Source organism: Drosophila sechellia, chromosome 2R, assembly GCF_004382195.2.
Source record: "Drosophila sechellia strain sech25 chromosome 2R, ASM438219v1, whole genome shotgun sequence".
NCBI lineage: Eukaryota > Metazoa > Arthropoda > Insecta > Diptera > Drosophilidae > Drosophila > Drosophila sechellia.
In genome coordinates this window covers 3778312-3803946 of record NC_045950.1, presented here as the reverse complement: position 1 = coordinate 3803946, position 25635 = coordinate 3778312, and the positions used below count along the sequence as shown (strand labels likewise).

General features: G+C 47.2%; 7 protein-coding genes across 10 annotated transcripts; 5 read left to right on the top strand and 2 right to left on the bottom strand.

Annotated features, from left to right (window-relative positions):
* The first annotated feature begins 200 nt into the window (after positions 1-200).
* LOC6608013 (origin recognition complex subunit 1) lies at positions 201-3440 on the top strand. The gene is made up of 3 exons (XM_002032725.2): positions 201-1667; positions 1733-2611; positions 2675-3440. Exons 1-3 carry the CDS (start codon positions 362-364, stop codon positions 3262-3264), a joined length of 2775 nt encoding a protein of 924 aa, XP_002032761.1. The 5' UTR covers positions 201-361; the 3' UTR covers positions 3265-3440.
* LOC6608012 (GPI ethanolamine phosphate transferase 2) lies at positions 3407-6648 on the bottom strand. The gene is made up of 7 exons (XM_032714436.1): positions 6402-6648; positions 5780-6338; positions 5594-5724; positions 5320-5534; positions 5051-5265; positions 4268-4998; positions 3407-4207 (listed from the first exon to the last, which is right to left on the bottom strand). The coding sequence occupies exons 1-7, from the start codon at positions 6563-6565 to the stop codon at positions 3439-3441; spliced, it is 2784 nt and encodes a 927-aa protein (XP_032570327.1). The 5' UTR covers positions 6566-6648; the 3' UTR covers positions 3407-3438.
* Positions 6649-7001: 353 nt separating this feature from the next.
* On the top strand, positions 7002-8979 carry LOC6608011 (histone-lysine N-methyltransferase PRDM9). Its single transcript, XM_032716166.1, has 3 exons — positions 7002-7492; positions 7549-7902; positions 7960-8979. Exons 1-3 carry the CDS (start codon positions 7067-7069, stop codon positions 8911-8913), a joined length of 1734 nt encoding a protein of 577 aa, XP_032572057.1. The 5' UTR covers positions 7002-7066; the 3' UTR covers positions 8914-8979.
* Positions 8980-9341: 362 nt separating this feature from the next.
* LOC6608010 (zinc finger protein 334) lies at positions 9342-11513 on the top strand. Its single transcript, XM_002032722.2, has 4 exons — positions 9342-9754; positions 9817-10071; positions 10132-10494; positions 10551-11513. The coding sequence occupies exons 1-4, from the start codon at positions 9458-9460 to the stop codon at positions 11385-11387; spliced, it is 1752 nt and encodes a 583-aa protein (XP_002032758.1). The 5' UTR covers positions 9342-9457; the 3' UTR covers positions 11388-11513.
* A 1382-nt stretch (positions 11514-12895) lies between these two features.
* LOC6608009 (myoneurin) lies at positions 12896-15102 on the top strand. The gene is made up of 3 exons (XM_002032721.2): positions 12896-13385; positions 13452-13814; positions 13871-15102. Exons 1-3 carry the CDS (start codon positions 12954-12956, stop codon positions 14861-14863), a joined length of 1788 nt encoding a protein of 595 aa, XP_002032757.2. The 5' UTR covers positions 12896-12953; the 3' UTR covers positions 14864-15102.
* A 308-nt stretch (positions 15103-15410) lies between these two features.
* On the top strand, positions 15411-17100 carry LOC6608008 (elongation factor Tu). The gene is made up of 3 exons (XM_002032720.2): positions 15411-15934; positions 15997-16762; positions 16826-17100. Exons 1-3 carry the CDS (start codon positions 15530-15532, stop codon positions 17023-17025), a joined length of 1371 nt encoding a protein of 456 aa, XP_002032756.1. The 5' UTR covers positions 15411-15529; the 3' UTR covers positions 17026-17100.
* A 234-nt stretch (positions 17101-17334) lies between these two features.
* On the bottom strand, positions 17335-25484 carry LOC6608007 (unconventional myosin-Va). 4 transcript variants are annotated; one of them, XM_002032719.2, is made up of 18 exons: positions 25122-25151; positions 23909-24722; positions 23605-23843; positions 23043-23531; positions 22892-22985; positions 22601-22827; positions 22432-22455; positions 21886-21999; positions 20935-21821; positions 20349-20875; positions 20143-20278; positions 19896-19993; positions 19624-19804; positions 19054-19566; positions 18857-18988; positions 18265-18793; positions 17983-18207; positions 17335-17928 (listed from the first exon to the last, which is right to left on the bottom strand). In XM_002032719.2, the coding sequence occupies exons 1-18, from the start codon at positions 25149-25151 to the stop codon at positions 17785-17787; spliced, it is 5403 nt and encodes a 1800-aa protein (XP_002032755.1). In that variant the 3' UTR covers positions 17335-17784. The 4 variants fall into 4 exon arrangements, with proteins under 4 accessions (XP_002032755.1, XP_032572890.1, XP_032572891.1 ...); XM_032716999.1 differs by lacking the exon at positions 22432-22455 and having other exon boundaries at positions 17785-17928; XM_032717000.1 differs by lacking the exons at positions 17335-17928; positions 17983-18207; positions 18265-18793; ... (1 more) ...; positions 19054-19566; positions 19896-19993 and having other exon boundaries at positions 19679-19804; positions 25122-25484.
* Positions 25485-25635: the final 151 nt, after the last annotated feature.

The window sequence follows — 25635 nt, the reverse complement described above, 5'->3', positions numbered from 1 at the left end:
TAGATATCAAATTAGTTTCAGGACTGACTAGTTTTAGCCCACCGAAAATACAAAGTTAATGAAGTTAAAGGTTCTGTAAACTTTCACTTTAAAAACGTTTCTTTTTAATTTAAAATTTAACAGCTATTTTTAAATGTAAGCAACAAGCAGATGTGGCAACGCCCTAAGCGCCATACGAGAGGCTGGCAGCCCAATCCGCGCTGATTGGTGTTGGAAAACGCCGCAGGTGGAATTGCGCCAAAAACTGTAAACAGCGCGGCAAGCTGATCGCAAAAGCAAGGGAGCCAATCTAGTGAAGACCCCATTTAATTATTGCTGACGTTGGCGACTTGTTAAACAACTGATAGGGAATCGCAGAGCGATGGTTAATAAAGAGAACGCCCGCATTGTGGGCCAGCAGGTGAAGTGGATCGGAAGCCAAGACGCACTGCCGCCGGTGAAGAATCTGGAGCACAAGAACGTCTACTTCTACCAGAAGTGCATCTACGGTCCGCTGACTTTGTCCGTTGGCGACTTTATACTGGTGTCGAACGCGGATGCCGCCGAACCGGACACAGTAGGTGGATGCGACGTGGCTCGTATCCTGCACATGTACGAGCTGCGCGAGCTGACCGATCGCGAGCCCTGTCGCGCCATCGTCCAGTGGTACTCCTGGCCGAAAGCCATTCCGCACAACAAATACGACGACGACGAGGTGGCCATAGACTTTAGCCTGGAGGTGATCGAGGAGCATCGCCCGTACGACAACGACGTGGCCCTCGGTGCCATCTACCGCAAGTGCATCGTGCTGGAGGGCACCTCAAAAACGTCCGCCCAGGAGGTTCTCAACAAATACGCCAACAAACTGAAGTCCAAGGCCTGCCCTATGTTTGTCAGCCGGTACAGGTTTGTCAAGGTGAAGCGGAGCTATCGCTTGATTCCCTTGGAAATTCACTTGGAGCAGCCGGAGGACAATGTTAAGCTAACCCGTTCGTCGCGCAAATCCCTAACTGCACACAGAGAATCCAAGCGATCAATATCCGCCCGCCACGATGACACAGCTGGCGACAAGGGATCCTCACTGGATAAACGACGACGTGCGTCCATAGCAGCCTCGAGTTCCGTGGAGTTTATCGATGTCAACAGCTTCATCTGCGAGAATAAGGTGTCGCCCATCAAGATCGTGGGCGGACGCAGTGTCGTGCGGTTGTCTGAGAAGAAAACTGCCCCGGAGATCAATGCCAATTATCTGCCGGCGTCGCCTCTCACTGAGAAGAACGCCAAGGTGGAGACACCGAAATCCCGGGCCTCGGCAGCCCGCCGCAACCTTAATCTCAGCCTGGATCGCGGAGCGGACACCACCGCCGACTCAGACTGTCTGAACTACTCCATTGTTCAGCAGACTCCCGATCCCAAAACACCTTCTAACGACATGAAGATCAAACTGCGCCTTTCGGAGAGAAGGCGTTCGGTGCGCCTCGCATCCATGGACGTGGATCCTTTGTCGTTAGAGGAGGCCGTACAAGAACCCAATGCCCAGGGACGCAAGCGATTGGGCGTGGCCAATGGCGATATCTACCATACCCCCACCAAGAAATCCAAAGAACCTCTGGGATCAGCTGCAGCTACCGAGCAAACGCCCTCGACGAGGCGTAAAAGCATCCTGAAGTCAGCAACTAGTCGATTGGGTAAGTGGTTCATCTTCCACAAAAATAATAACACACACTAAAATTATTTTCCTTGATCAATTTAGCCGAGGGCACGCCCAGGCGCAGTATTCATCTGTCGAACATTGTGGAGCAGCGCGTGTTTCAGGATGATGAAATAATATCCACTCCGAAAAGGGGGCGCTCGAAGAAAACAGTTCAAGACGATGACGAGGACTACTCGCCAAAGAAATCGGTCCAAAAGACGCCAACGCGAACGCGTCGGTCAAGCACCACCACTAAAACAGCGACGACACCCAGCAAAGGGATCACAACCGCAACTGCAACCCCGATGACGCCCTCCCAAAAGATGAAGAAGATACGCGCCGGTGAACTTAGTCCCAGCATGCAACAGCGCACTGACCTTCCGGCCAAGGACTCCAGCAAATCCGAACTGCAGCTGGCACGCGAACAGCTTCACGTGTCTGTTGTGCCAAAGAGTTTGCCGTGCCGCGAACGGGAATTCGAGAACATTTACGCCTTTCTGGAGGGCAAGATCCAGGATCAGTGCGGCGGCTGCATGTATGTGTCCGGAGTTCCGGGCACTGGCAAAACAGCCACTGTCACTGGCGTCATACGCACCCTGCAGAGGCTGGCTAAGCAGAATGAGCTGCCTGCCTTTGAGTATCTGGAGATTAATGGCATGCGACTGACTGAGCCGCGTCAGGCCTACGTGCAGATCTACAAACAGCTCACGGGCAAGACTGTGTCCTGGGAGCAGGCACACACTCTGCTGGAGAAACGGTTCACTACTCCGGCGCCGCGAAGAGTTACTACTGTGCTGCTGGTTGATGAGCTGGATATCTTGTGCAACCGGCGCCAAGATGTGGTCTACAATTTGCTCGACTGGCCCACCAAGTCGGCAGCCAAGCTGGTAGTGGTCACCATTGCCAACACCATGGACTTGCCTGAGCGCTTGTTGATGGGTAAGGATCACCTCCATCACTGAAACTTGTGGAATTCCCTAACGTGTATTGTTTTTCCTTTAGGTAAAGTCACCTCTCGTCTTGGACTGACCCGTCTCACATTCCAACCGTACAGCCACAAGCAGCTCCAAGAGATCGTTACCGCCCGCCTGGGAGGATCTGAGGCTTTCAAGGGCGAGGCCGTGCAGCTGGTGGCGCGCAAGGTAGCCGCCGTTTCCGGTGATGCTCGCCGAGCTCTGGACATCTGCCGGCGTGCGACAGAAATTGCTGACACGGCTGCGGTCAAGTGCGTCACAATGCTGCACGTGCAGCAGGCATTGGCCGAGATGATAGCCAGTGCCAAGGTGCAGGCCATTAGGAACTGCTCGCGGATGGAGCAGATCTTCTTGCAGGCGGTTGCAGCGGAAGTTACGCGCACAGGGGTCGAGGAGACGACTTTCATGGGCGTCTACCAGCAGGTGGAAACCATAGCCGCCTTCATGGGCGTGACCTTTCCACCACCAGGGCGCGCCCTGCGCTTGTGCTCCAAGCTGGGCGCCGAGCGACTCATCATCAGTGAACACTCCCGCAATGACCTCTTTCAGAAAATCCTGCTCAACGTCAGCGCTGATGACATTCACTACGCCCTCAGAGTGGCAGAGATGGTCAACTAATGCCATGCTGCAAGAACAAACGAATAGGAAGCTAATTAAGCACATTAAATTCTCATCTCCATTTTGAAGACTCTAAATCCAGGTTACTTGACCTATCCAAATTTACACCATTCTTAAATCATTCATTATTCATAAAACATTGTAATAGCTTAAGCGTTTTTAAATTATTTCTTTTTAAGCGTCATGTTTAAACAATTTAAAGTACAAACTCGTTACTAAAAATACCAAATAAAACACCAGCACAGTGTAACAGTCGTAAAGTACTTTTGGGGAAAACACGGAGTAGATAAAGAGGTGGTAGCGGAAGCCCACCAAGAGGCAGAGGTAGAAGGCCGCCGGCAACATGATCAGCGCGGCGTAAAGCGGAGCTATCAGCGAATCTGCGGCTATAGAGTACGGAGGCTGTAGCTGCATGATACCCACACTGCGCAGATCCGAGCGCAGGGTGTGGACAACTAAAAAGAGGAATGCATGAATATCCGCACTGTACGTGTTGAGGGTAACAAAGATGGCAACGATCGACGGATTGTAGTTTGTCTGCCCGATATAACCGGGCGTCAGGTCAATGGTGGACAGGCTGTTCGAGTTGCCCTGGTAGAAGAAGAACATCCTGGCCAGGAATATGGTCATGATGATCTTGTACACATGCACCAATCGCACGGAGAACTTTCGGACACTGGTGCCGTAGACATCGCACAGCTTGTACGTTTGCTGCAGGGCCACCAGAAGTACCGGTAGTAGTAAGATGTTGTGGACCCGTTGCAAAAGCGCACCCAACAGCAGCGAGCTGGTGAGGTTCGTCTGCAGCAACTGCAATAATGCACCTGTGGGCGGCACCTTCCCAAAGCTGTGCGCTTGAGGCAGTGCCGCCCGATAGCCAAGCATCAAAACAAGGGCCAAACAGCACCAGAAGATCACCAGCGTCGGCACCACAAGTTTCGCACTGGAAATGGTAAAAAATATATTATACCACAATATTCAGGCTGAACTTATTTAGACTTACGCCATGTGCGAAGGCACGTCGAAGAAAAGCACCTGGCCGTTTAGTCCTCGGAAGCAGTAAACCATGAATAGAGCTGCTCCACTGGCCAACGACTGCGGCAACTGGCTGTGACGATGCAGGCGTGCCCAGAGCAACAGCATCGAAAATATGACGACGGTGCTCTGGATAGCCTGCAGCCTGTGGATGTAGCGCACCAATGTGAGCAGCATAAGCACCACAAGCACTTTACGCATTTGCCACAGACAGGTCGATGCAATTGTGTACAGATGACGGCCATTGAGTTCCACGTTGGTTTTGGTGATGCGCCATCGCAGCGTTCGGAATGCGGTCAATAGGATTAGGGTATTGCCCAGGTAATACCATGTATTGTACTCGAATTCAATAAACGAGGAGGAACCAAGAGTTAAAGTGCGTATAGCATAACAAGCTAGCAGAGGTAGCGGCAATGGAATGGAAACCTTCAGGCGACGCGTGTATAACGGAGGCAATGCAATCTTCAGCAGCGCCTGCGCCACGTCGTTTGTAAGGTAAACAGCGATCGAGATGGGTACCAATAGGAGAATGCTGTAGAGCATTGAACTGGTCGTGATGATGTCCAATGCATGACTAGTAAAATTTAAGACGACAGCAGCAATCGCAGAAAGCCACAGTTGTCCCACTTTTAATCCGTCCAGCTGAAGCTGTTCGGTGAGATCCAAGTACAAGACGCTGATCACAATATGAAGGGATGTCTGAAAGATCGTGGTCACTATAACGCACTTCACAAGTGGTCGGGAAACTTACTGATGTGGTCAAAGCTAATCCAACGGCTATAAATCCGTAGTCGAACTTCACCAGGGATTCGGAGAGCAGATTGGAAATCTCGCGAGCCACGCGCATATAATTTAGCTTGGCGTTCTGGTAGTAAACCTGACTAGCTCCACCTCCATCGCCCTCTCTTAAAGGGCGCAGCAGCTTCTTGTGCAACAAGGTGGCATTCTGATACCAAGTGTAGTAATCTGGAGAATGAATGGTTAACTAAAGAAATCAGCACGGAAGAATCATAACCTTACCACTCCGATGGACTATTTCGTGGCCGAACTTCACTCGCGCCTTGTTGAGCAAGTGGTGGGCGTTGTAGAAGTAAGCATACAACTGGTGCTCCAAAGACAGCGACTGCAGCATCTCCGGTATTAGGCAGCCAATGGAGAGCGTAGGTATTTCAACAGACAGAAGCACTGAAAGGGTAGGCGCCAAGTCGATTTGGTTGTACCGTTTTGAGACGGATCTGTGCAAGAATCATTTGTAGATGTGGATTTTCTTTTGAGATTGCTCTTTAGGGCTTACGGTGTTTTGCTGCAGTTGTTGGAATACAAATATAAGGGTACCAGAGTTTCGGCTGGCGTATTGCCGCCATGTCCGCCGCCATCAGCCATACCATGATCTCCAGTCAGCATAAGCAGAACGTTGGGAAAACTCTGAATAGGGAAGGAGTTACTTTACAGCTTTCCTTTTATTTTAATATAAGCTCACCTTATGATCCAATATTTTCTCCACCACCTCGTCCATTTCCTTTAGCTTCAGGGGCACCCTAGGACTGGCATTGCCCTCGACATGACCAATGTGATCGAGGCCCAGATAGTGTAAAATCAGCATAGACCAGTCACTCCGCTCCAACTCAGTCTCCAGTGTTTTGGTCACATTTCTGTCGCCCTCGTAGAAGTCGTTAACATAAAAGGAATCATGGTTCTCGACCTGCCGTGTAAACTCGCTGGGAAAGAGCTTTACCCAGGTGTGGTCGCCGGCAAAGGAAACAACTCGATTCTGCTTTTTTAGTCGGTGCAAGAACGAGTCCTGCATCTGCTCCGTGTGACCCAGGTTTAACGCAATGTCGATAAAGTTCGAAAGGGTGCCGGTGGTGATGCTCTTCAAGCGTGGCATAGTCACCGTCGGTATGTCCACATGGAGCTTAAGCCTCTCGCAGGCCCTAGAATAAGCCACCGGCATAGACGTGGCATCCGGAAAATCATCGCGCAACGCGTCGACCAGTAACAGCACAATGGAGTCATAGGCAGGTGGCGGCGGCGTCAGTCTGCAAAGGGTAACGAGCATTATCGAAGCGCTCTCTCACGCAATTATCAGCTCCTAAACTCACTCCACGCCGAGCAAAGCAGTGGGCCGGCCCTCTGGCACGGTGCTTTCCTTCTCCGCCACCGAGTAGGAGGCCGGAAAGAAGCCAATCAGAAAGAGCAACGCGCCGCAAAGGAACGCCGTGAGCATGCCGATGGTATAGACCAGCCGACTTTTGTGCTGTTCCATCTTCTTGTTTTCATCGAAAGTACCGCGCTCCACCGAAAACTGCAACAAATACAATATAATTGCCGCCGTCAGCTGGAAGTCAAATAAAAACGCTAACCAATCGATAAGCTCTGTATGCTATCGATAGACGGCAAGCAAATCTTCAGGGGCTTAGTTATACAAAAAAATAATTTAAGTTATCGCCTTAATATATATTTATTACTAAAGCAATTGGAAACGAAACAGTTTTATTTAGCAAAACTGTTAGCTTTATGGAATTTTATGATATTTATTTAATGTTATTAAAGTTTTGCCATATTTCTAATTATATATTGTTTTATACTTAATTTAAATTAATTTACATCTAAAATCTTACATATAAAAGAAATTTATTAAATCTGATAGTTAGAAAACGAGCTTAATTTAGTCTGTTGACCCCTTTTGCCCATTTGTGACTGCGCCCATGGTCCCTTAATCGGATATGTATAAACAAACGCCTTTGATTGTTATTTCTAACTTAAAATGGAAACTTGCGGCCTTATTTGTGTGAGCGGGGACTACGAGAAGTTCCTGATGCGCTGCTCCTACTGTCCAACGGACGTGGAGGTGGCCCAGTGGCAGGAGTTTGTGCTGCACATCCGCAACGTGCATAGCAAAGTGCGGATCATGGAAGACGACTTCGACCAAATGGAGGAAAATTCTACAGAGTCTGGGCTCGTAGATCCTCCACAGGAGGAACCCCAAGCGGAAGAGCCGATATTCCAGGAAGACGAATCGGCGGACGGAGCCTGTGTAAAGCTGCATATTGACGCAGTGCGTTCGTCGACAAACGAGACTGAGGAGTCGGACGTCTCTTTGGTTACAGATGAAGAAGAATCCGTCCAGGAGGAGGAGCCAAGTGAACCAGCTCTTGATGATGCCAACTTAAAATCCACACCCACATACAAGGTATTTCCAGAAGCCATTCATGAACGCGCTAAACCAATCTCAGCTTTCATCTTCAGTTTCATCCATCTTTCTTTCGACGAGATCACCGAACCGTAAAGTTCATAGAGATCTACAAGGACCACCCGTGCCTCTGGCATCCCACTCACAGCGACTACAAGGAACCCAAAAAATGCAAAGAAGCTCTGAGGCGTATGGCCATTGATTTGGAGGCAACTGTATCCGTATTCCTGAACGAGATGGCCTTAAAGCTAGCCATCAAGAAAGTCCACATGCAGTTCAACACCGTGCACAAGCGTGTGGTGTCTGGAAAACAGAAACCTCAATCGCTGGCTTTCAGTATATACAAATTGTGTAGCTTCTTGAACGCTAGCAACGATGAAGAAGGGGCTACGAATAACGAAAAAATTAAGGCAAGATATTTGAATTAATTCAAAATGAAATGGTTAATAAGTATACTTTTCCCGCAGCTTAATTTCTCCAAGAAAAACAAGCTGACTACCGACCTGATTGAGATGTACGCGAACTTTCCACAGCTGTACGACTCCACCCACAAGGAGTTCTCCAATATGAGCTCTCGAAAACAGGCGTACGAGAGCATGGCTGCGGAGTTCTCAGTGCCCAATGTGGATATCAACAGCGATGACATCTTCCGCGCCATACAGAATCTCCGGCAGTGGTACTACAAGAACACTAAGCATGCCATCTATGCCGGAAGTGCAGCCGAGAAGTTCTACCTAGAGGTGTGCCGGTTCATGCCTCCAAAGATGTACAAGCAGCGGCTGGTCTGCGAGTTTTGCCACCAGATTACGTCCTCGGATCACGTCCTTCAGTCGCACATCTTCAAGGCGCACAACATCGGCGAGCTGCCCTTCAAATGCGCCTTGTGCGACCGGAGTTTTGTGGGACGTTGCGAGCTGGCGAATCACATACAGCGGGTCCATATCGGCAAGACCCACAAGTGCACCCATTGCGAACGTTCATTCGCTGTGATGTCGGACCTGCAGCTGCACATCCGTACGCACACGGGCCACAAGCCTTACGTCTGCGAGCATTGCGGCAAGGCCTTCCGACTGCGGTCCCAAATGACGCTCCACGTCACGGCTATTCACACTAAGATCAGAGCCTTCAAGTGCACCATGTGTCCCAAAGACTTTGTGAAAAAGGTCGACCTATCGGATCACATCAAGGGCCATTTAAACATCCGCGACAAAATCTGCACTGTGTGTGGTAAGGGATTCACCAGCTGCCACGCACTCATCCGACACCGGCAGATTCACTCCGAGGTGAAGAAGTTTGTGTGCAAACTCTGCGACTCCAGGTTCTCCCAGTTTGTGGGTCTTAATACGCATATGAAGCGCACCCACAACATTCTTCGTAATAATCCACAAAAGGGTAAAGATGCTGTGGATGCAGAGAACTGAATTTGATTAAATTTGCAATAAAATGACAGTTAATAAATAGGCAATCTTTTGCAAATGGGGGGAAATAAAAAATACACAAATTAGCTTGAAACAACATGTTTAAACAAATTTATTTTCAAATGGCAACTGTCACGCCCAAACATTAGAAAAACGTTTTGGTGTTTTCCTGTTCATATTTGTCTCGCTATTTTCTACCGATATGACAAAAAATATTATAATTTCTCAAGCGTTATCCCACTAGCTTGGTAACAGGACATAACATTCTCTCTTCTTTATTTTTGATTTATTTTTCATAACCATTTATTATCACCGCCAAAAGTATTTAAACCGTTTTCTTTTAAGCCTTCATAAAATTGTGTTTAAATATTATTTTAAAAATAGATTCTTATCGAATGCGCGATAGTCTATCGATATACAATTATTTCAGTCGTTGCCCAACACAGTCACAAACTCATAAAAAAATTGTTGCCTTAAATAAACGAATATATATTCAGAAAAGGAAAATTGTTCAAGCTGAAGTCAGATCAGAGCGCACAACGTAAGCATGGAGGTGTGCGGCAGTGTGATGACCAATTCGAAGTACGAGATGTTCCGACTGAAATGCCTCTACTGCAGCATAGAGAGCGAGCTGAAGGATTGGGAGCTGTTCATCATCCATGTGAAGACGGCGCACTACTGCGAAGACGAGGACGTTAAGATTAATGAAATCAAAGAGGATCCCGAAGAGCTATACTGCGTCGTTGACGCCGCGGACCCAGCCATCGCCTATGGGCCGGATGAGTTCTTCGAGGTGATCGAAACCAGCAATGGGGTCGATCAATGGATGGAAGCCGACAGCAAGGTAAGGCTCTTTCACTCACTTTCCAAGGATGGTCAAATAACTGGGGTTCTCGTTGACCACAGGATATCCAGTGCGAGGAAGACGCCACTGCAGCTACAAACCATTTCTGGGAGTTGGAGCCAGGCGGCAGCTCTTTGGAACTTCTAGCCGAAACGGAAGTCACGCAAATGGACGACTCTTCTCAAAATCACATACCCCTAAACACAGACGATGATGATGTTGATTGTAGTGACTTCTTTATGTCTGAGGATGACTTGGCACCTCCTAGGAAACCTGGGCGTCCGCCCAGGCGAACAAGACCAGGACAGGTTTTCAAGGTTAGTACCAAGTATATTTAACTTAAGCTGAAATCCATTCTACCTAACGGTGTCATTCAGTTCAAAGTTTCGTTTATTCGGAGCAATCCCCGTGTGCTGCATTTGATCCAAGCGTACAAAGAGCATCCCTGCCTTTGGAACCCTTCCGATGAACACTACCAGGACGAGCCCGCTCGAAGCATGGCCTACGAGGCGATAATGGAACGCATGGACCGCAAGGCCAATGTTCTCTTCACCGTGGAAGAACTGAAGAAAACGATCGAGCAACTACACGTGCAGTACACGCTGGCTTCGGAGACAAAACAAAGGGGAAAACTTGTTGGTCTTGCAGCGCGTTACTTTGCCAAGTGCGAGTTCCTCAGTGTGGCGCCTGTTGTAACGCCTAGGGATAACGAGGAGGACAACGACTTGGCTGCAATTAAGGTAATAGATAGCCCACTATACTGAAGCTATTTTCTGACAATAAATCCTATTTGCAGCTTAATTTTAAGGAGGAAAACCTGATAACCAGCTCATTCATAGAGACCTATGCCAACTATCCCGTGCTGTATAATCAAGCGTTGCCAGACTTTGGCTCGATAGAGATTCGTGCAGATGCCTTCAAAAGAATGGCAAAGGAATTCCAGCCAGTGGTGAAGGCCAACGAAACGGACGTTTACATTGCGGTCAATAAGCTGCGCCGTTGGCTGTACGATGCCATTCGTCGTCTCAAATCCAAGGAATTAATTCAGAAGTGCAGCAAGCAAGAGGTGCAGTATCTGCAAATGTGCAGCTTCTTACCCGCCAAGGGTTCTGAAAGCCAGGTGCTGTACTGCGACTACTGCGACAAACGTTTTCACGGCGACTACAACCTACGGGTGCACATCGTCAAGGCTCACGAGGTGGGCGACCTACCGTACCTCTGCTCGTTCTGCCCGAGGCGCTTTGACCGCCACGTAGACATGGACCGTCACAAGCTGCGTTCCCACTTCGAACGCAAGCTGAAGTGCCAGTACTGCGAAAAGTCGTTCGCCGTGGATACCGACCTAAAGGTGCACACACTAATCCACACGGGCGAGCGGCCTCACGTCTGTGACATCTGCGGCAAGACATTCCGGCTCAAGCTACTCCTGGACCACCACGTCAACGGAGTTCACCTGAACATTAGGCCCTACAGCTGCAACATGTGCACCAAAACCTTCCGCAAGAAGTTCGAGCTGGCCAACCACATCAAAGGACATTTGAATATCCGTGATAAGAAGTGCGAGTACTGCGATGCCACTTTCTATGACCACTCTTCGCTTTCCAGACATCGCCGCAGCCATAGATCGGAATGAACTCTCGCCTTAAGGGGCATTTTTAGAAACTGTTTTATTTTCTGATAATTAGAATCAGTTTACTCGTTCTCAGTAAGTAATATGGCTTCATTTGATGTAAATCAAGAATAAACTTACGTTAGAGTATATGATAATAATAAGCTTTTGTGTATATGATTATAACATATGTATGATAATCATATGCAGACGCTTTTCCCTTTCCATACTTTCCTTTTAAAAATTTGTTAACGGAATGTATTATTCATAAAAAAGAAGTAGCCGGAAAAATAAATTAATTTTAGGGTCAATTTTTATACCCGTTACTGGTAGATAAAGTGTAAAGACATTAAAATAACATACGATTTGGTAGTTCTGGCTCTAAATCTACAGCTGGCTTAAGACTCTCACGAGCCTTTTTGTTCAAAAGCCAGAGAGCGGAGAGCTTTAGAGCTAGCAGCTCTCTTGTACGCATACAGTGACATACAGCGATCACTGTATGTGTGCACTTGTATGCTCATGCCTTCACTTTACAAGTTCTTAGACGTTAAATCTATATTATTTTTAATCAAGTGACATCGTGTACAAAATTTTATAAATATTAATTTTTAACTACGTATACATATACATATATATTATTTTTATGAAATATATTTTTTAAAATGTATTTCCCTTTTTGGCAGATTTATGTTTTAAATTACAATAGTTAATAATAACGATTCCAGACTTTATTTAGTTTAATAGTTTAAATAATGATGAAATTAATTTTTATGCAGTACCAGATACTGATCATAGACCCTTGTTGAATTATGTCGTCAGTGCAATTTTACATATTATTAAATATAAGGAAAAATAAATAAACGGTAGTTAATTGATTACAACTTATTCAAAAAAAAAAAAAGAATAGTCAAGGCCGTCACAAAAAAAAATGGCTGCATAGTTCAAAACAAATGTATGGCCGTTACGAATATTATTATACTAATGTCTGTGCAAAAGGGTATACTATATTCGTTGAAAAGTGTGTAACATGCAGAAGGAAGAGTTTCCGACCGTATAAACCTACCGTCTTGACCCACGTTGACACGCCCACAAACCTCACATAATTCCCACGCCCACAATTTATTCCGCAATATCTATCGATATCCCAGAAAATCATAAAATTTTGAGTTCGTTACGAATATCTGATAGTCGGTGAATTCGACTCTTGTTCTGAATTGGAATTAGTATTAGAATCAGTGCTGCAAATCCGATAATCCTTAATATAATTAAATAAACTAGAAATAGTTTTTTTATACCAGTTTAAAATGAAATAGTTTACAATATATTTTAAGAAATATAATTGATTTAAAAGTTTATTTAACGCAACTAATATAATAGCCCCAATTCTAGGTTCTATGAAGGTTTATATTTAAGCTGTATAGTATATATAATAATTCGTCTACATATAAAATTTTTTCTAACATTGAGACGATTTCTTTTCAATGGAATTTCCGCGGGTAACTTCCCAACACTGACCATCCGGTGTTTATCGATACATGTCGTTGTTGTTGTGCTATTTTGCATTGTATTTCATTTGTTTGTAAGCAAATCATGGTGGTTTGTGGGAACATTTTGGCCAGGAACAACTTTGAGCACTTTGTTCTGGCGTGTGCTCACCAGAATGACTGCTACGTGGAGATGGAGTTCAAGCGGTGGCGGGAGTTCATCGTGCATGTTAAAGAGCACCTGGAATCAAATCCAAGCTTGCAGCAAGAGCTGAATGCTTCCGAAGTCATTTCGTCCGCCGAATGCGAGGAGGAGGTATCGCCAGCCAAGGTGTTCATAGTGGAGAAACCGCCGGACAATTGCCTGGCTGAAGACATGTTCGTTGACGTGCCACCTTCCTCAGAGAACGAAGAAAGCACCAGCCAGGCGGAGGAAGAGGAGGATGAGGAAGAAGACGACGATGTGGACTGCTCCTCGATGACAGTTGACAGCGAATCGGGCACCAGAAATTCCACAAACTTTGCTCCTTTAACCAAAGTAAGCAACTGACTTCACCAGCAACAAAGACCAACAAATTAAAGCAGACGTTTTGCATCCCGGCAGTTCAATCCGACGTTTTACCGACGCAGTCCACGGATCACACAGTTCATTGAACTGTACAAGCAGCAGACATGCCTCTGGGATCCAGCGGATGAGTCGTACAGGGACAAGGAGAAACGCGCAGCTGCCTATGAGGAGTTACTGGATCAATTAAAGGCGACCGTCAACCTTAACCTAACGGCCTATAAGCTGAAGAAGTGCATCACCAGCCTACACGCGCAGTATGCGGCGATCTCGCGGCAGAAGAAAACCCAGAAACTGACCAAGGTTCCACTGTACTACCATGGGAAGTACAGCTTTCTGGCAGCGCGCGGTAGTCTGGAGGATGCGGACAGCGATGATGACGACGCCGATGGCAAAATAAAGGTAAGTCCAAGTGACAAACAGCGTTCTAAGCAACTCTAATGCGTACCCCACGACAGCTGGTGTTCACAGAGGAGAATCAACTGACCACTCAGTTCATTGATTTGTACTCCAAGTTTCCCCAACTGTACGATCCCGCGCACGAGCACTTCTGCAATCTAAACGTACGAAAGTCGTCGCTTATAGAGATCACAGACCTGCTGACTTCGGAGTTTTCGTTGGGCCTGGTCACCCACTACGATGTGTACGACAGTATTCAGAGCATGCGCCAATGGTATTCGCGACGGATCAAAACCCTCACCGACGTCCAATCTGTGGGTCTCTCGCTGGCCGAGAAGCAGTACATCGAGCGCTGCAATAGCTTTATGCCCACTAAATCATTCCGACAGAAGCTTAAATGTGAAGTCTGCGAGCACTCCTTTAGCACAGATCACGCCCTGCAAGCCCATCAGTTCCGGGATCACAAGATGGGCGAGGGAGGCTGGTTTCGCTGCACGCTTTGCGAGCTAAACTTCGACCGAAAGTGCCACCTGCAGCAGCACAGCCAGCGTGTGCACATGGACAAGAGCTTTGTCTGCGACATCTGCAGCAGGAGCTTTGCCTTTGGCAATCAACTGGCTATCCACAAACGCACCCATGACGCGAAGCACATCGCCAAGCCATTTGTCTGCGAGTTCTGCGGCAAATGTTTTAAGCAAAAAATCCAAATGACCACCCACGTAACTGCGGTTCACACCAAGATCCGAGCCTTCAAGTGCGACATGTGCCCCAAGGACTTCCTGACCAAGCGCGACCTTAAGGACCACGTAAAGGCCCACCTGAACATCCGCGACAAGGTCTGCGAGGTCTGTCAGAAGGCCTTCACCAATGCCAACGCCTTAGTCAAGCATCGCCACATCCACAAGGAGAAGACCCTGCAATGCTCACTCTGCACGACACGCTTCTCGGAGCGAGTTAGTCTGGGCGTCCACATGCGACGCACCCACAAGATCCTCAAGAGCTCTCTGTCGTCAAGCGACGCACTCTTTACAAACACATTCCCTCAGCCTTAAGGCATTTCCAAACAATAACAAGTATTTACATTTGTTAATATCCTAATGTATTATTACTCCTAAATATTTCTAAGTATTGGAACACGAGATTTTACAATATTATTGTCTAAGTTTGCAAAAATGAAAACAAAAATGCTTAAAATTATTTCTATTATTTCCTATTTGACATATTCGAATTTTTCGATTTTTAGATAATCCATATGAATTTTCTCAATAAAGACTGCACTGAGCACTTTGCATTTTTATGTCTTTATGATATAGTAACTTGAAAACACAAAAAAGCACTGAATTTTGAAATTAAAGGTGCAATACTTAGTTTAATATCCTTTTGTGCGATTTGCGATTTTCGACTTCGAATTTGATTTTGATTTTGAATTATTTCCTCATGTTTATTAAAAACATGACTTGGCAATTTGATCATATCAGGAGTACATTTTGCCTGCTCTGCCGTTAGAGAAATTTGTCCCACTATGCGTCAAATGTTAGAATTTATAGAATTTTTTAATATTTATTTCATTAACTTCGGTTAATCAAAATTTTCGAAGTTATCAGCTCACTTATTTTTGCGCTGTGCAGCACTGGCCAACAGCTGTTCGTGTTTTGGTTTTCCGCGACGTGCTCGGTGTTACGTGCTCTGCGCCAAGATTACAGACCAGGAGAGGAGAGATGAGCGGACTCCTTCCGAAGTTGTGGCGCCAATCTGAAGTGGGGCTAGTGCGCCGGATCAGGCAGTCACTGATTGGACCGGGCGCCAGTCAGAGCCGTTGGACAGGCACTCGTCTCCTAGCCACCAGTGCGGATAAAAATCCGGCCCCTGGGCTGCGGGAGCTGCCCCACTGCAATGTGGGCACAATTGGTCACGTGGACCATGGTAAAACGACCCTGACCGCCGCCATTACCAAAATCCAGTCGCAGAAGGGTCTGGCGGAGTACCTGTCCTACGACCAGATCGATCGGGCGCCCGAAGAGAAGGCGCGCGGCATAACTATAAATGCTTGTCATATTGGGTATTCCACTACAGAGCGGACCTACGCTCACACGGATTGCCCGGGTCATGCGGACTACATAAAGGTAGCTCAACAGTACCAACCAATGTTCCACCAATTTAACGAAACTTTCTGTATGATCTGCAGAACATGATCTCGGGCGCCTCCCAAATGGATGGCGCCATCCTAGTGGTGGCCGCCACCGATGGCCAAATGCCCCAGACTCGCGAGCACCTTCTTCTGGCAAAACAAGTGGGCATCCAGCGCATCATAGTGTTTATAAACAAGGCCGATTTGGTGGACCAGGAGGTTCTGGAACTGGTCGAAATCGAGATGCGTGAGATGCTGAGTGATTTCGGCTTTGATGGCGTTAATAGCCCGGTTATTTGTGGCTCAGCGCTGCTGGCCCTTCGCGATGATAAATCGGAGTTCGGGGTTCCGTCAATTGAAAAGCTACTTGAGCAATGCGACTCTTACATACCAACGCCGCAGCGCGATATCGTGTCCCCATTTATCCTGCCAATAGACAATGCTTTTACGGTACCCGGAAGGGGAACCGTGGTCGTGGGAACCATCAAAAGGGGCACCATTCCACGGAACGCGGATGCCGACCTACTGGGCTTCAATCAGAACCTGAAGACGAGCATCAGCGACATCCAGATATTCCGGAAGAGCGTGCCCCAGGCACAGGCTGGCGAGAACGTAGGCGCACTGCTGCGAGGTATTAAGATATCCGCCGTGGAGCGGGGAATGCTGCTGTGCGCGACCGGCTCCGAGGATATATCCAACCACTTCGAAGGCTCCATGTATCTGCTATCGCGGGCCGAGGGCGGTCGTGTCAAGCCCATGCTGTCCAAGTATATACAGCAGCTCTTCAGCCAGACGTGGAATGTTCCAGCCAGAATTGACATAGGTAAGTTAAAAACTTCAATGTTTTCCACAAAGCATTGAGCAAATCCCATGCATCCCCTTGCAGTTCCAAGTGAGGCTATGCTTATGCCGGGTGAGCATGGCCAGGTGCGCGTCACGCTGCTGCGGAAAATGGTCATGACGCCGGGCCAAGCCTTCACAATTCGCGAGAACGGAGCGACGGTGGCTACCGGAATGGTGACGCAGCGCCTGCGGTCCCTTGACCTGCCCAAGAACAAGTTATCAAAAGTCTTGGTGGATTGTTAACGACTCGAGATTGTATTTGTAAAAATTCATTACACACGAGTACTTTTTTTCTAATATATATATATAATATTTGTATGTGTTTAGGTAATCCGCTTAGAATGTTTCAAACAAATGCCAACGTATTTTAGGCTTGCATAGTCTTTCGACATCTCTGAGGAACTCAACTAACGAGTTGAGAACGAGCTACGCAGAAAATGAGAATACATAAATAGATGGAATGCAACAGCAGCAATGCATCGGTGAGCTCTATGAGTCTTATTCTACCATCTGTAGGCTTTACAAGTTTTTTAAGGCAACAAATCAGCCTGGTTAAGTACAATCATTGTATATATATATATTTAATTATGATTTAAGGTACAAGGTTTAGGCAAGGTATGTTTTTTTTATGGTCAGAGTCTAACTCCAAGCATTTATTGCGTTTCACATGTTAAGGTTGGTTCTTAACCTTCCATTACTTTTGCTACAAATGGTTCATACAACAAAAAACAATACTTGGCATCTTGGGACGGGTATACCTTTGGATACTCGGAATGGATACTATTGGAGTGGATAAACAAGGGGTATTTAAGCTAAACAGGAACTACACACATTTCGGCAAAACGGCTCTACTCAATGTTTCATTATCTAATCGATTTTCTAAATATAAGAACAATTTAAATTTCTATAATCGTTATACTCGTATAATACACAAAAACTAAGCGGTGTCATGTCATCCAAAATGGCAAAGTTCTCGACCGGCAAGACGCAGGCACCCGACGTTTAAATCTTTGTAAGGTACTCGTCCAGATTAAGATGCGACGGTAGATCAATATCCTCCAGCTTGATGTCACTATACCTGAAGACAACCTTAAACGGCTGAATGAACTTCTGGTCTATGGTGAATTCGTCACTATTGCTCTTTTGCTGTAAGACAAAATCGGTAATTAGAAAGTGAAATTTCGAGATTTTTACTCTTACCATTTGGCGGGCGTTCAGTTCCGTGGTTAGTTTCTCCAGAAAAACGTTCGTTATTTCGCTCTCATAGTCGTCCAGTTTGTAGGACTTCATCACCTTGAGGACCTGCGCCGTGCTCAGAGAAGTACATAGATCACAAATGGTCTGAACATCCTGCTCGCTCTTCCGAGACTGCAGCAATTGGGAGACCTGATTCAGGGGCGCCAACGCTGTCAGCACATCGTTAGACTAGAAAAACCAAAAGCTAGTTAGTTTTAAACTTGGCAATAAGCAGACTTGACCTACCATCCTTTTACTGCGCACCCAATCCTCAATGCAGCCGATATTATAGCGGATTATCATGCCAGTCTCCCACATGCAAATATCACCCCTAAGCATCAGACAATTAAGGGCCACAGCGCACACAAAGTAAAGCAGTTGGTAGAATATCTGCTCCGCATAACAGTTGTCCAAGCCGAAGTGCTGGAACTGTTTGTAGAAATGCTCCAGCTGCCCGATCAGTTGCTTCCAGGCCGGACCACCACCGTGCTCCGGCGACGAGGATGCTCCAATGGACGTGGCCCGACTACGCATTCCGTGCGCCTGACGACCGCGCTGAATCTCATCGTTGTTGAGAATCGCGGGCACTATTTTTGGGTCCAACAGACCCTGGATCTGCATGATCAGCGCCTGGTACAGGTTCACTATTAGATCCAGAATTACGCGACGGTATTCAAAGAGATTAAAGTTCTTCAGCTGCTGCTGATTCTGCTTCTCAGTATTGAACTTGACGTACTCATCCACATCGCCGTATTGCTTCATAAGATTTAGCAGCCTAAAGTTCGCGGAAATTGATTAATTTATGAATTCGAAGAGCATATGACCTTATGTAACTTACGTAATGGAATTGACGAGCCAAATAACACGATTCTCGATCGGATGCGGCGTACGGTGCATTTTCTTAATCTGAATAACGAACTTGCTTAGCAACTCGCGCACATCATCCTCGGCATTTGTCAGATCGGTGTATCTGTGATAGAAAAGCCACAAAAGTATTAAACTTAACTATCATCCACAACCGTGACCATAACTCACCGGATACACATAAAGATGAGATATGCTGGAAAACCAGGTAGGAGCCCGACCACTGTTCGTGGAGTCAAGGCGCTCAGCAGGCGTTGCAAGATCTTGTCCAGATCGCTGCTGTGGAATTTCATCAGTCCTTGCGGATTCTGAGTCTTTTGCTTCGTCACATTCGCGCCCACATCGGCGGACGTTCCGTTGGACTTGTTGCGGATCATCTCCTCCTCTATCTTGTGCTCCAGCTGGCCTCCATCCTGCCGATAAGCTTTAAGCTTGGCATTTGCCAGCTTGAGCTCCTCCTGAACGAGCAGGAACTGGGCAACAGCCTTCTGCAGTTCCCGACGCAGATAGCGATCGTTCTGTCTCAGCGTGTCCACATTGGAATCTTCGAACTCGTCGATGCTCTCGAACATCACCTTTTGCAGCTCATCCTTCTCATTGTTCAATCTCTCGATCTCCTGTGTCATCTCCACGAGCTTACTGTTGTGCTCCTCGGTGATGGCCTTGAGCTCAGACTCCAATTGACTGGAAATTAGAGAAGGTAATGATGCATTTGGCATACAGTCGAGCAATTCCACCCACCGATTAATAAGCTTCTGGGAATGGAAGGCTTCCATCAGTTCGTTGACATCGTTGCCACGCATCTGTAGACTTTCCGGTTCGAGCGATCTCATGGACTGGCTCTGCTGCAGCAGTACTGCCTTTAATTGGATGCACTCCTCTCGCCGCCTACGTACCTCTTCCTGCAAGGCGGCATGCTGAGCTGCAATGACAAAGATTGGAAGGAGGAGGCAAAAAAAGACGTATGTCAGTAGGACAGCTCCGTGGATCGCACGGCGTGCGTGGGAGGTTACCATTGAGCTCGTTGATCTCAACACCGTGTTTAATGCTCGTTCGCAGCTGATCGTACTCGCTGCGCAGCTTTTCATTCTCTACCTCAAGCTCGGAGACGCTATGTGAGTGGAGAGCAGTGTGCGGCAATAATACATAGATGTAGACAAAGTAGAGTTTTTTCAAGATTTAGTAGCGAAAGTGGAAGTAACACCGATCTTGAGCTCGGCGTTATTGTGTCTATTTAGGGCGAATACCCTAAATACTTACCGGAAGGAATCCTCGGTGGGCTTATGACGACTGGACAACTTAATGTACTGCTCCTGCAAGACCTTGTGCTTTTGCTTCTCCTCCTCGAGAATGGATCGCAACTTCACCACCAGACTAGTAGAGTCATTGTACGAGTCTGAACATAGAAATTTTGTATATTACTACTCTACTCTTTAGATAACATTTTTAAAGTAATTTTTACTTACAATTTTTGCTTAGCAAATCTGGGGGCCGATTAATATCCAGAGTGTTCTTGGCGGAGGCGTATCCCACATCGTCCTCGTTTTGGCTGGAGGCGTTGCTAGCCTTGCGGCCGTGCAAACTGAAACTTCCAGCCGTTAATCGGCTGAGCTCTTCCTTCAGCATGAAGTTTTCGTTCTCGATCACCTCCTTGTCCTTAATCGCTCGTTGGTAGGCCTCGTTGAGCTCCCTGTTATCGATCTCGGCTAGCATTCGGTCCTCCTGGTTACGCTGGCTGACTTCTGCGTTCTTTGCCATATCGATTATCTCGTCTATCTGGCGGCGCAGCTCCTCGTTCTCTAGGCGCCACGCCTGCTTCTGGCTGATCCACTCCTCTTGAGCATGTCCGTTCTCCTCCAGCAACTGCATTTTTTCGTCCCTCTCCGCCTCCAACTGCTTGTTAAGTGCTTCGATCAGCTTGTCCTTGTCCTGGCAGGCGGCCTTGACATTTTTGAATTCTGCCTCCAGGGTCTTCTTCAGCTCAAGCTTCATTCTGCAAGATAAAGATGATTAGCTCCTGGGAACAAGAATGGATAGAGCCCATATGTATACTTCAATACGCTGATTTCGCTGGTCTTGTGCTTCAGATTACTGTTGTCGCGATTCAGCTCATCGATCCGCTGCTGCATGGATATAATCTTGTTTTCCAGCCCCATGTATTTGTTTTCCATGTGCGAGATGGTCTTGGCCTCGGCCTTCATGCGTTTAAACTTACGACGGGCCAAGAATCTCCGAATCGCCGCTTGACAAATGATGATGTTGCGCCGACGTTTTTGGTAAGCTCGCCGTGCCAAAGCACCACGCACGAAACGCTGGATCTGAACTGCCCGGTAGTGATCCCGCATGGCGTGGAACTTGTTGCGCGCCAGCATGCCGCGGGCGTAGGTCTGTATGCCGGAAATCGAGTGGCGTAGGCGCAAATAACGACGACGGCACAGCCAACCGCGGGCGTACTTCGACAGGATCAAACCCGCACGAGCCTCGCGCATTTTCTGGGTACGCTCGCGGGCAAGATAGCCGCGCGCATGTTTCTGAATACCATTAATTACTTCCTGAATGCGCAGGAACTGGCGACGGTAGACGAATCGCCGCACAACCGACTGCACAATGGTGATGTACTTCTTGCGCAGATTGGCCCGAACCTGTTCAAGGAAGGCCACTTGTCCGGCGCGGAAGAAAATCTGCGTGTTGCCAAATCGGTACTTATCTTCGTCTTGAATCCACTTCATCACAATGTTCCGGCACGACAGCTTCATGTCGTTCTTGTCGAGTTTGGAGCGGTAAACCAGCAGCTGGTACCGCATATAGAAGTCGGGATAGAGCCATCTCGAGGGGAATCCCGCTGCGGAGATGCGCACCGTTTCCAGCACACCGCAGGCCCTTAACTGCTGTATGATCTTGGCCGTCTCCCACTTAAAGGCGACTTTGTCATCGTTGGGCTGCACGTAAAAATATATTTTAAAGAACTTTTATCTGTACTTAAGACCCAAAAGCACATCTTACCTTGATGCAGCGCACATAGTGCGGGGTTGTGGCATGTAACGTAGATATCAGCGACGCCAGACTCTCCTGGAACTGCGATCCCACCGTTTTCCTATGCTGCTTGGATGGCACCACCTTATAAAAAGTAGAAGGAGCAATTAGTGGGGCGTTTGTGAAAATGGACAAACACAGTCAAAATTAAGAAAATGAATACATAAGATTTAAGGTTTCAAACTAGTTTCAAATTTTCAGTAAACTTATTCTCATTAACCCTATTCATTTAATATGAGTTCGTCCTATTTGACAAATTCCTATCATCATTTATTATATCCTTGCGGAAGTATTAAATTGTTAGTCTGTCAGCAACTTTGACTCTTCCTAATCAGCATTGCTAGGCCATTTAGTCAGTCTGTTTTTTTTTTTTGTCGTTTGAAGTCCGGACTAAGTTAGTATCTTCAATTAAAACAAGTGTACCCATTTCAAAATCACATTAAGTTGTTAAAATGTTTGCGGTTATTCGTTTAGGGTTAGTCAATTGCAGATAATTTAAATAAGAGGGTAACTAACTCTTCGACGTGTGTCATTCCCTTGCTGTTGGGCAATCCGAGGGAGTTGGCGGTGAGCGAACGACAAGCGTATGGAAAATACAAATAGCAATAAGACAACGATTACAAATGGACGAAATTGGAGAGCAATTTGAATGCTGGGCCCATGAAGAATCTGGTCAATCACAAACCTGTTTGCGGCCAGCACTGATCACGACGCGGCCGCCTAAGGTGGATGATTTAGCGGAATCCACGCTCAGGGTGTCTATTTCCTCCAGGGTCATCACCTGCTTGGCCAGAGACATGTTGGACTCGCTTAGCACTTGCGTCAACTCCTTGGAGACTGTGTCACGATTCTTTTCCAAGAATCCGTTCACGTCATACTCAACCGTGTCCGAGAAATGTTTGATAAAGAAGCCTCAAAGATAGAATTAAGAGATTCTGATTGAAATAATTGTGTATAGAATCGAAAAATCACTTACTGGTTGTGCCAAAGCGTGGCTTCTCGAAATGCGGAAATTTATTGCACTTTCCGATGAGCTTGCCAGCCCAGCTCTCGTCCGAGCCCTTGGGCATCTGTGGATAGACCCGGTTTAAGAATGATGTTAACGTACTACGTCAAATGAATCTTACTCGACACTCCTCGTCCAGCAGGTCCAGCACTCCCAGGCGAGATTCAATTAGATCGATACACGGTTGATTGTCGTAAAAGTCAATCATCGTCCAGGTGATTCCTTCCTTAAGGTACTCCTCCTGCTCCAGCTTGAAGACATGCTGGTTAAACTGCTGCTGAAGCTTTTCGTTCGCATAGTTTATGCAAAATTGTTCGAAGGAGTTCACCTCGAACGTTTCGAAGCCGTAGATATCGAGGACGCCAATGAAGCTGCACTGCTTGCTACCGTTGTTGAGGCTCTTGTTCAGCACACCAACTATATACTGAAACAGTTTCGCATAGATGTGCTTGGCCAGAGCGTCTCGAGCCGCCTGAGCCGCCTCAATGCTATTCGGTATCAGCACATATTCATTGACCGACTCTATCTTACGCATCAAAAGCCACCGGCGCAGATCATCGGCGCTCACCCGCAGTAGATCGCCGGTGATCTGCAGGTGGATGTCGTTATGCTACGAGATGGATGAAGTTAAAGTATATATATAACTAAGAAATTGTCATCAGGTTTTACGAAATTGAGCTTACAAATATATCGCAAGAGTCACTGTCCTCCTCTTCGCTGCCCTCGTTGAACTTCTTGGAAACCTGAATGTTTCCTAAATGGAGTATTCCTGCCAGGATCTTTACGATATCAGCGATCTGCTGAATGGAGAAGCCCAGAACTGTCATGGCCTGCACGGTTTCGTTAAACTGCTCCGCATCCGAAACTCGTTCAATTTCAGGAGCGCCACCCATGTTCAGAAACTGGAATTTGTCCTGGTGATCTTTAAGAGAATGGAAATATTACTTCATTTTCTAAACTGAAATGGGAGGGGGTTTCCAGACATACCCAGCACCAGTTCAGGGTACTTCGATCGCGCCGCGCACAGCTGATAGAATATGTGATAGTTGCGCTCTCCCTGCGCCTGGTACACCACACGTGACTTCTCCAGTAGGTAGGTATGCATAGTGGCTCCCTGCAGGAACATCACACCCATCTGGTTCCGGAAAAGCAGCTTGGTAAACTTTCCAAAGCGGGAGCTGTTGTCATTCCGGGTCGTCTTGGCATTTCCGAAGGCTTCCATGATCGGCGAAGATGCCAGCACCTTGCGTTCGACCTGGGTCTCCGACTCGGAACCACCGACAGCGGCAAAGTACCTCATGGCGTATTTGGCGGAGACCGTCTTGCCCGCACCCGACTCCCCACTGACGATGATGCTCAGGTTGCAGTTCTCGCGCTCCAGTTTCGTGTACGCCTCCTCCGCCAGGGCAAAGATGTGCGGCTCCAGGTCGCCCATAGCATGACCCCGATACGCCCTGATAATGCTGGGCCCGTAAAGAGGCATCTCCGCATACGGGTTGATAGCCACCAGAATGATGCCGCAGTAGGTGTAGATAATCTGGCGCTCGCAGAAGCGGACACGCAGATTGTGCAACACCCCCGGCTCATGCAGGTAGGACAGGGTGGTCAAGTCGTTCTGTCCCACCAGAATGGCCGGATTGCGCAATGGAGGCAGATCGCTACCATCGGCCTTTAGCTTGACCTCTTTCAGTTTTCCGGACTCCGTGCATATCTTCAAGAAGCCGGCGCCCTTGCGGTAGCTCTCCTCCAAGGTGGCGCTCTCCCACACCAGCTCCGCGTGGGGCACCCAGATCTTGGCGCCCTGAAAAAGAAGTGAACCGAATTAACAGTGTCATGAATCGAAGTTAGGCGCAATCCCCATCAGAGACGTCACCCGGCCTGGTGTCTTATCAATCGAGCTTATCACACAACCCATTCCCCTGCCGAAAAGACACCCGCGAATATTGTATGTAGATGAATCACTTTCAAACATTTCGGGTGCTGCGATGCAGTCATCAATGGCTAATCACCTGCCATGGGAACAAATCAGGGCCAAGAACTGGCAAATGGCCAGCACACTCACACACACACACACACACTTTGGTAGGGGGAAATCACGTTATGGGTGCGATTTTATATTGGCACCATTTGCAGACGACACCGACACCGCCGCAATCTGCCACGATGCACTTGTAGGGCATCAATATATACTGTGTAATACCTGAGCGTATAGCATCTCCTCGCTCGACATGGTTCCACTGGCTCCTCCTCCTACTCTAGGTTCCGATTCCAGCTCCTTCTTTCTCTCCTCTCCTTCTTCCTACTCCGCGTGGGAGTGAGTTGGGTGCATAAATCCCGTTAGGTTTAATTTCCTTGGTGGTTCTTTTTCTTCATTCTCTGACAGCCTCTTTAAATTACCACTTTCATGGTCTTTTTTTTTGGATTTATGTAAATGTACTGTCCTAAATTACTTAAAATTAGCCAGGAATAATTTATAAAAACATTGATAATTTTTAGATCGCAACGCCAAAGTGTGAGAAAAACAAACAAACTTCCGTCCCTGTCACCGACTGACTGACTTATGCTTTGTTGTTGGCAAAAGGGCAGGGTTGCCAAAGGGCGCACAGTTTGAGCCAAATAGCAAATGTGTGGTTCTAACGATGGATTAAATTTGAACGAAATAAAATACATTGCAACAAGATTTTATAATGTTGCAGTAACTGAATTTTTACTTG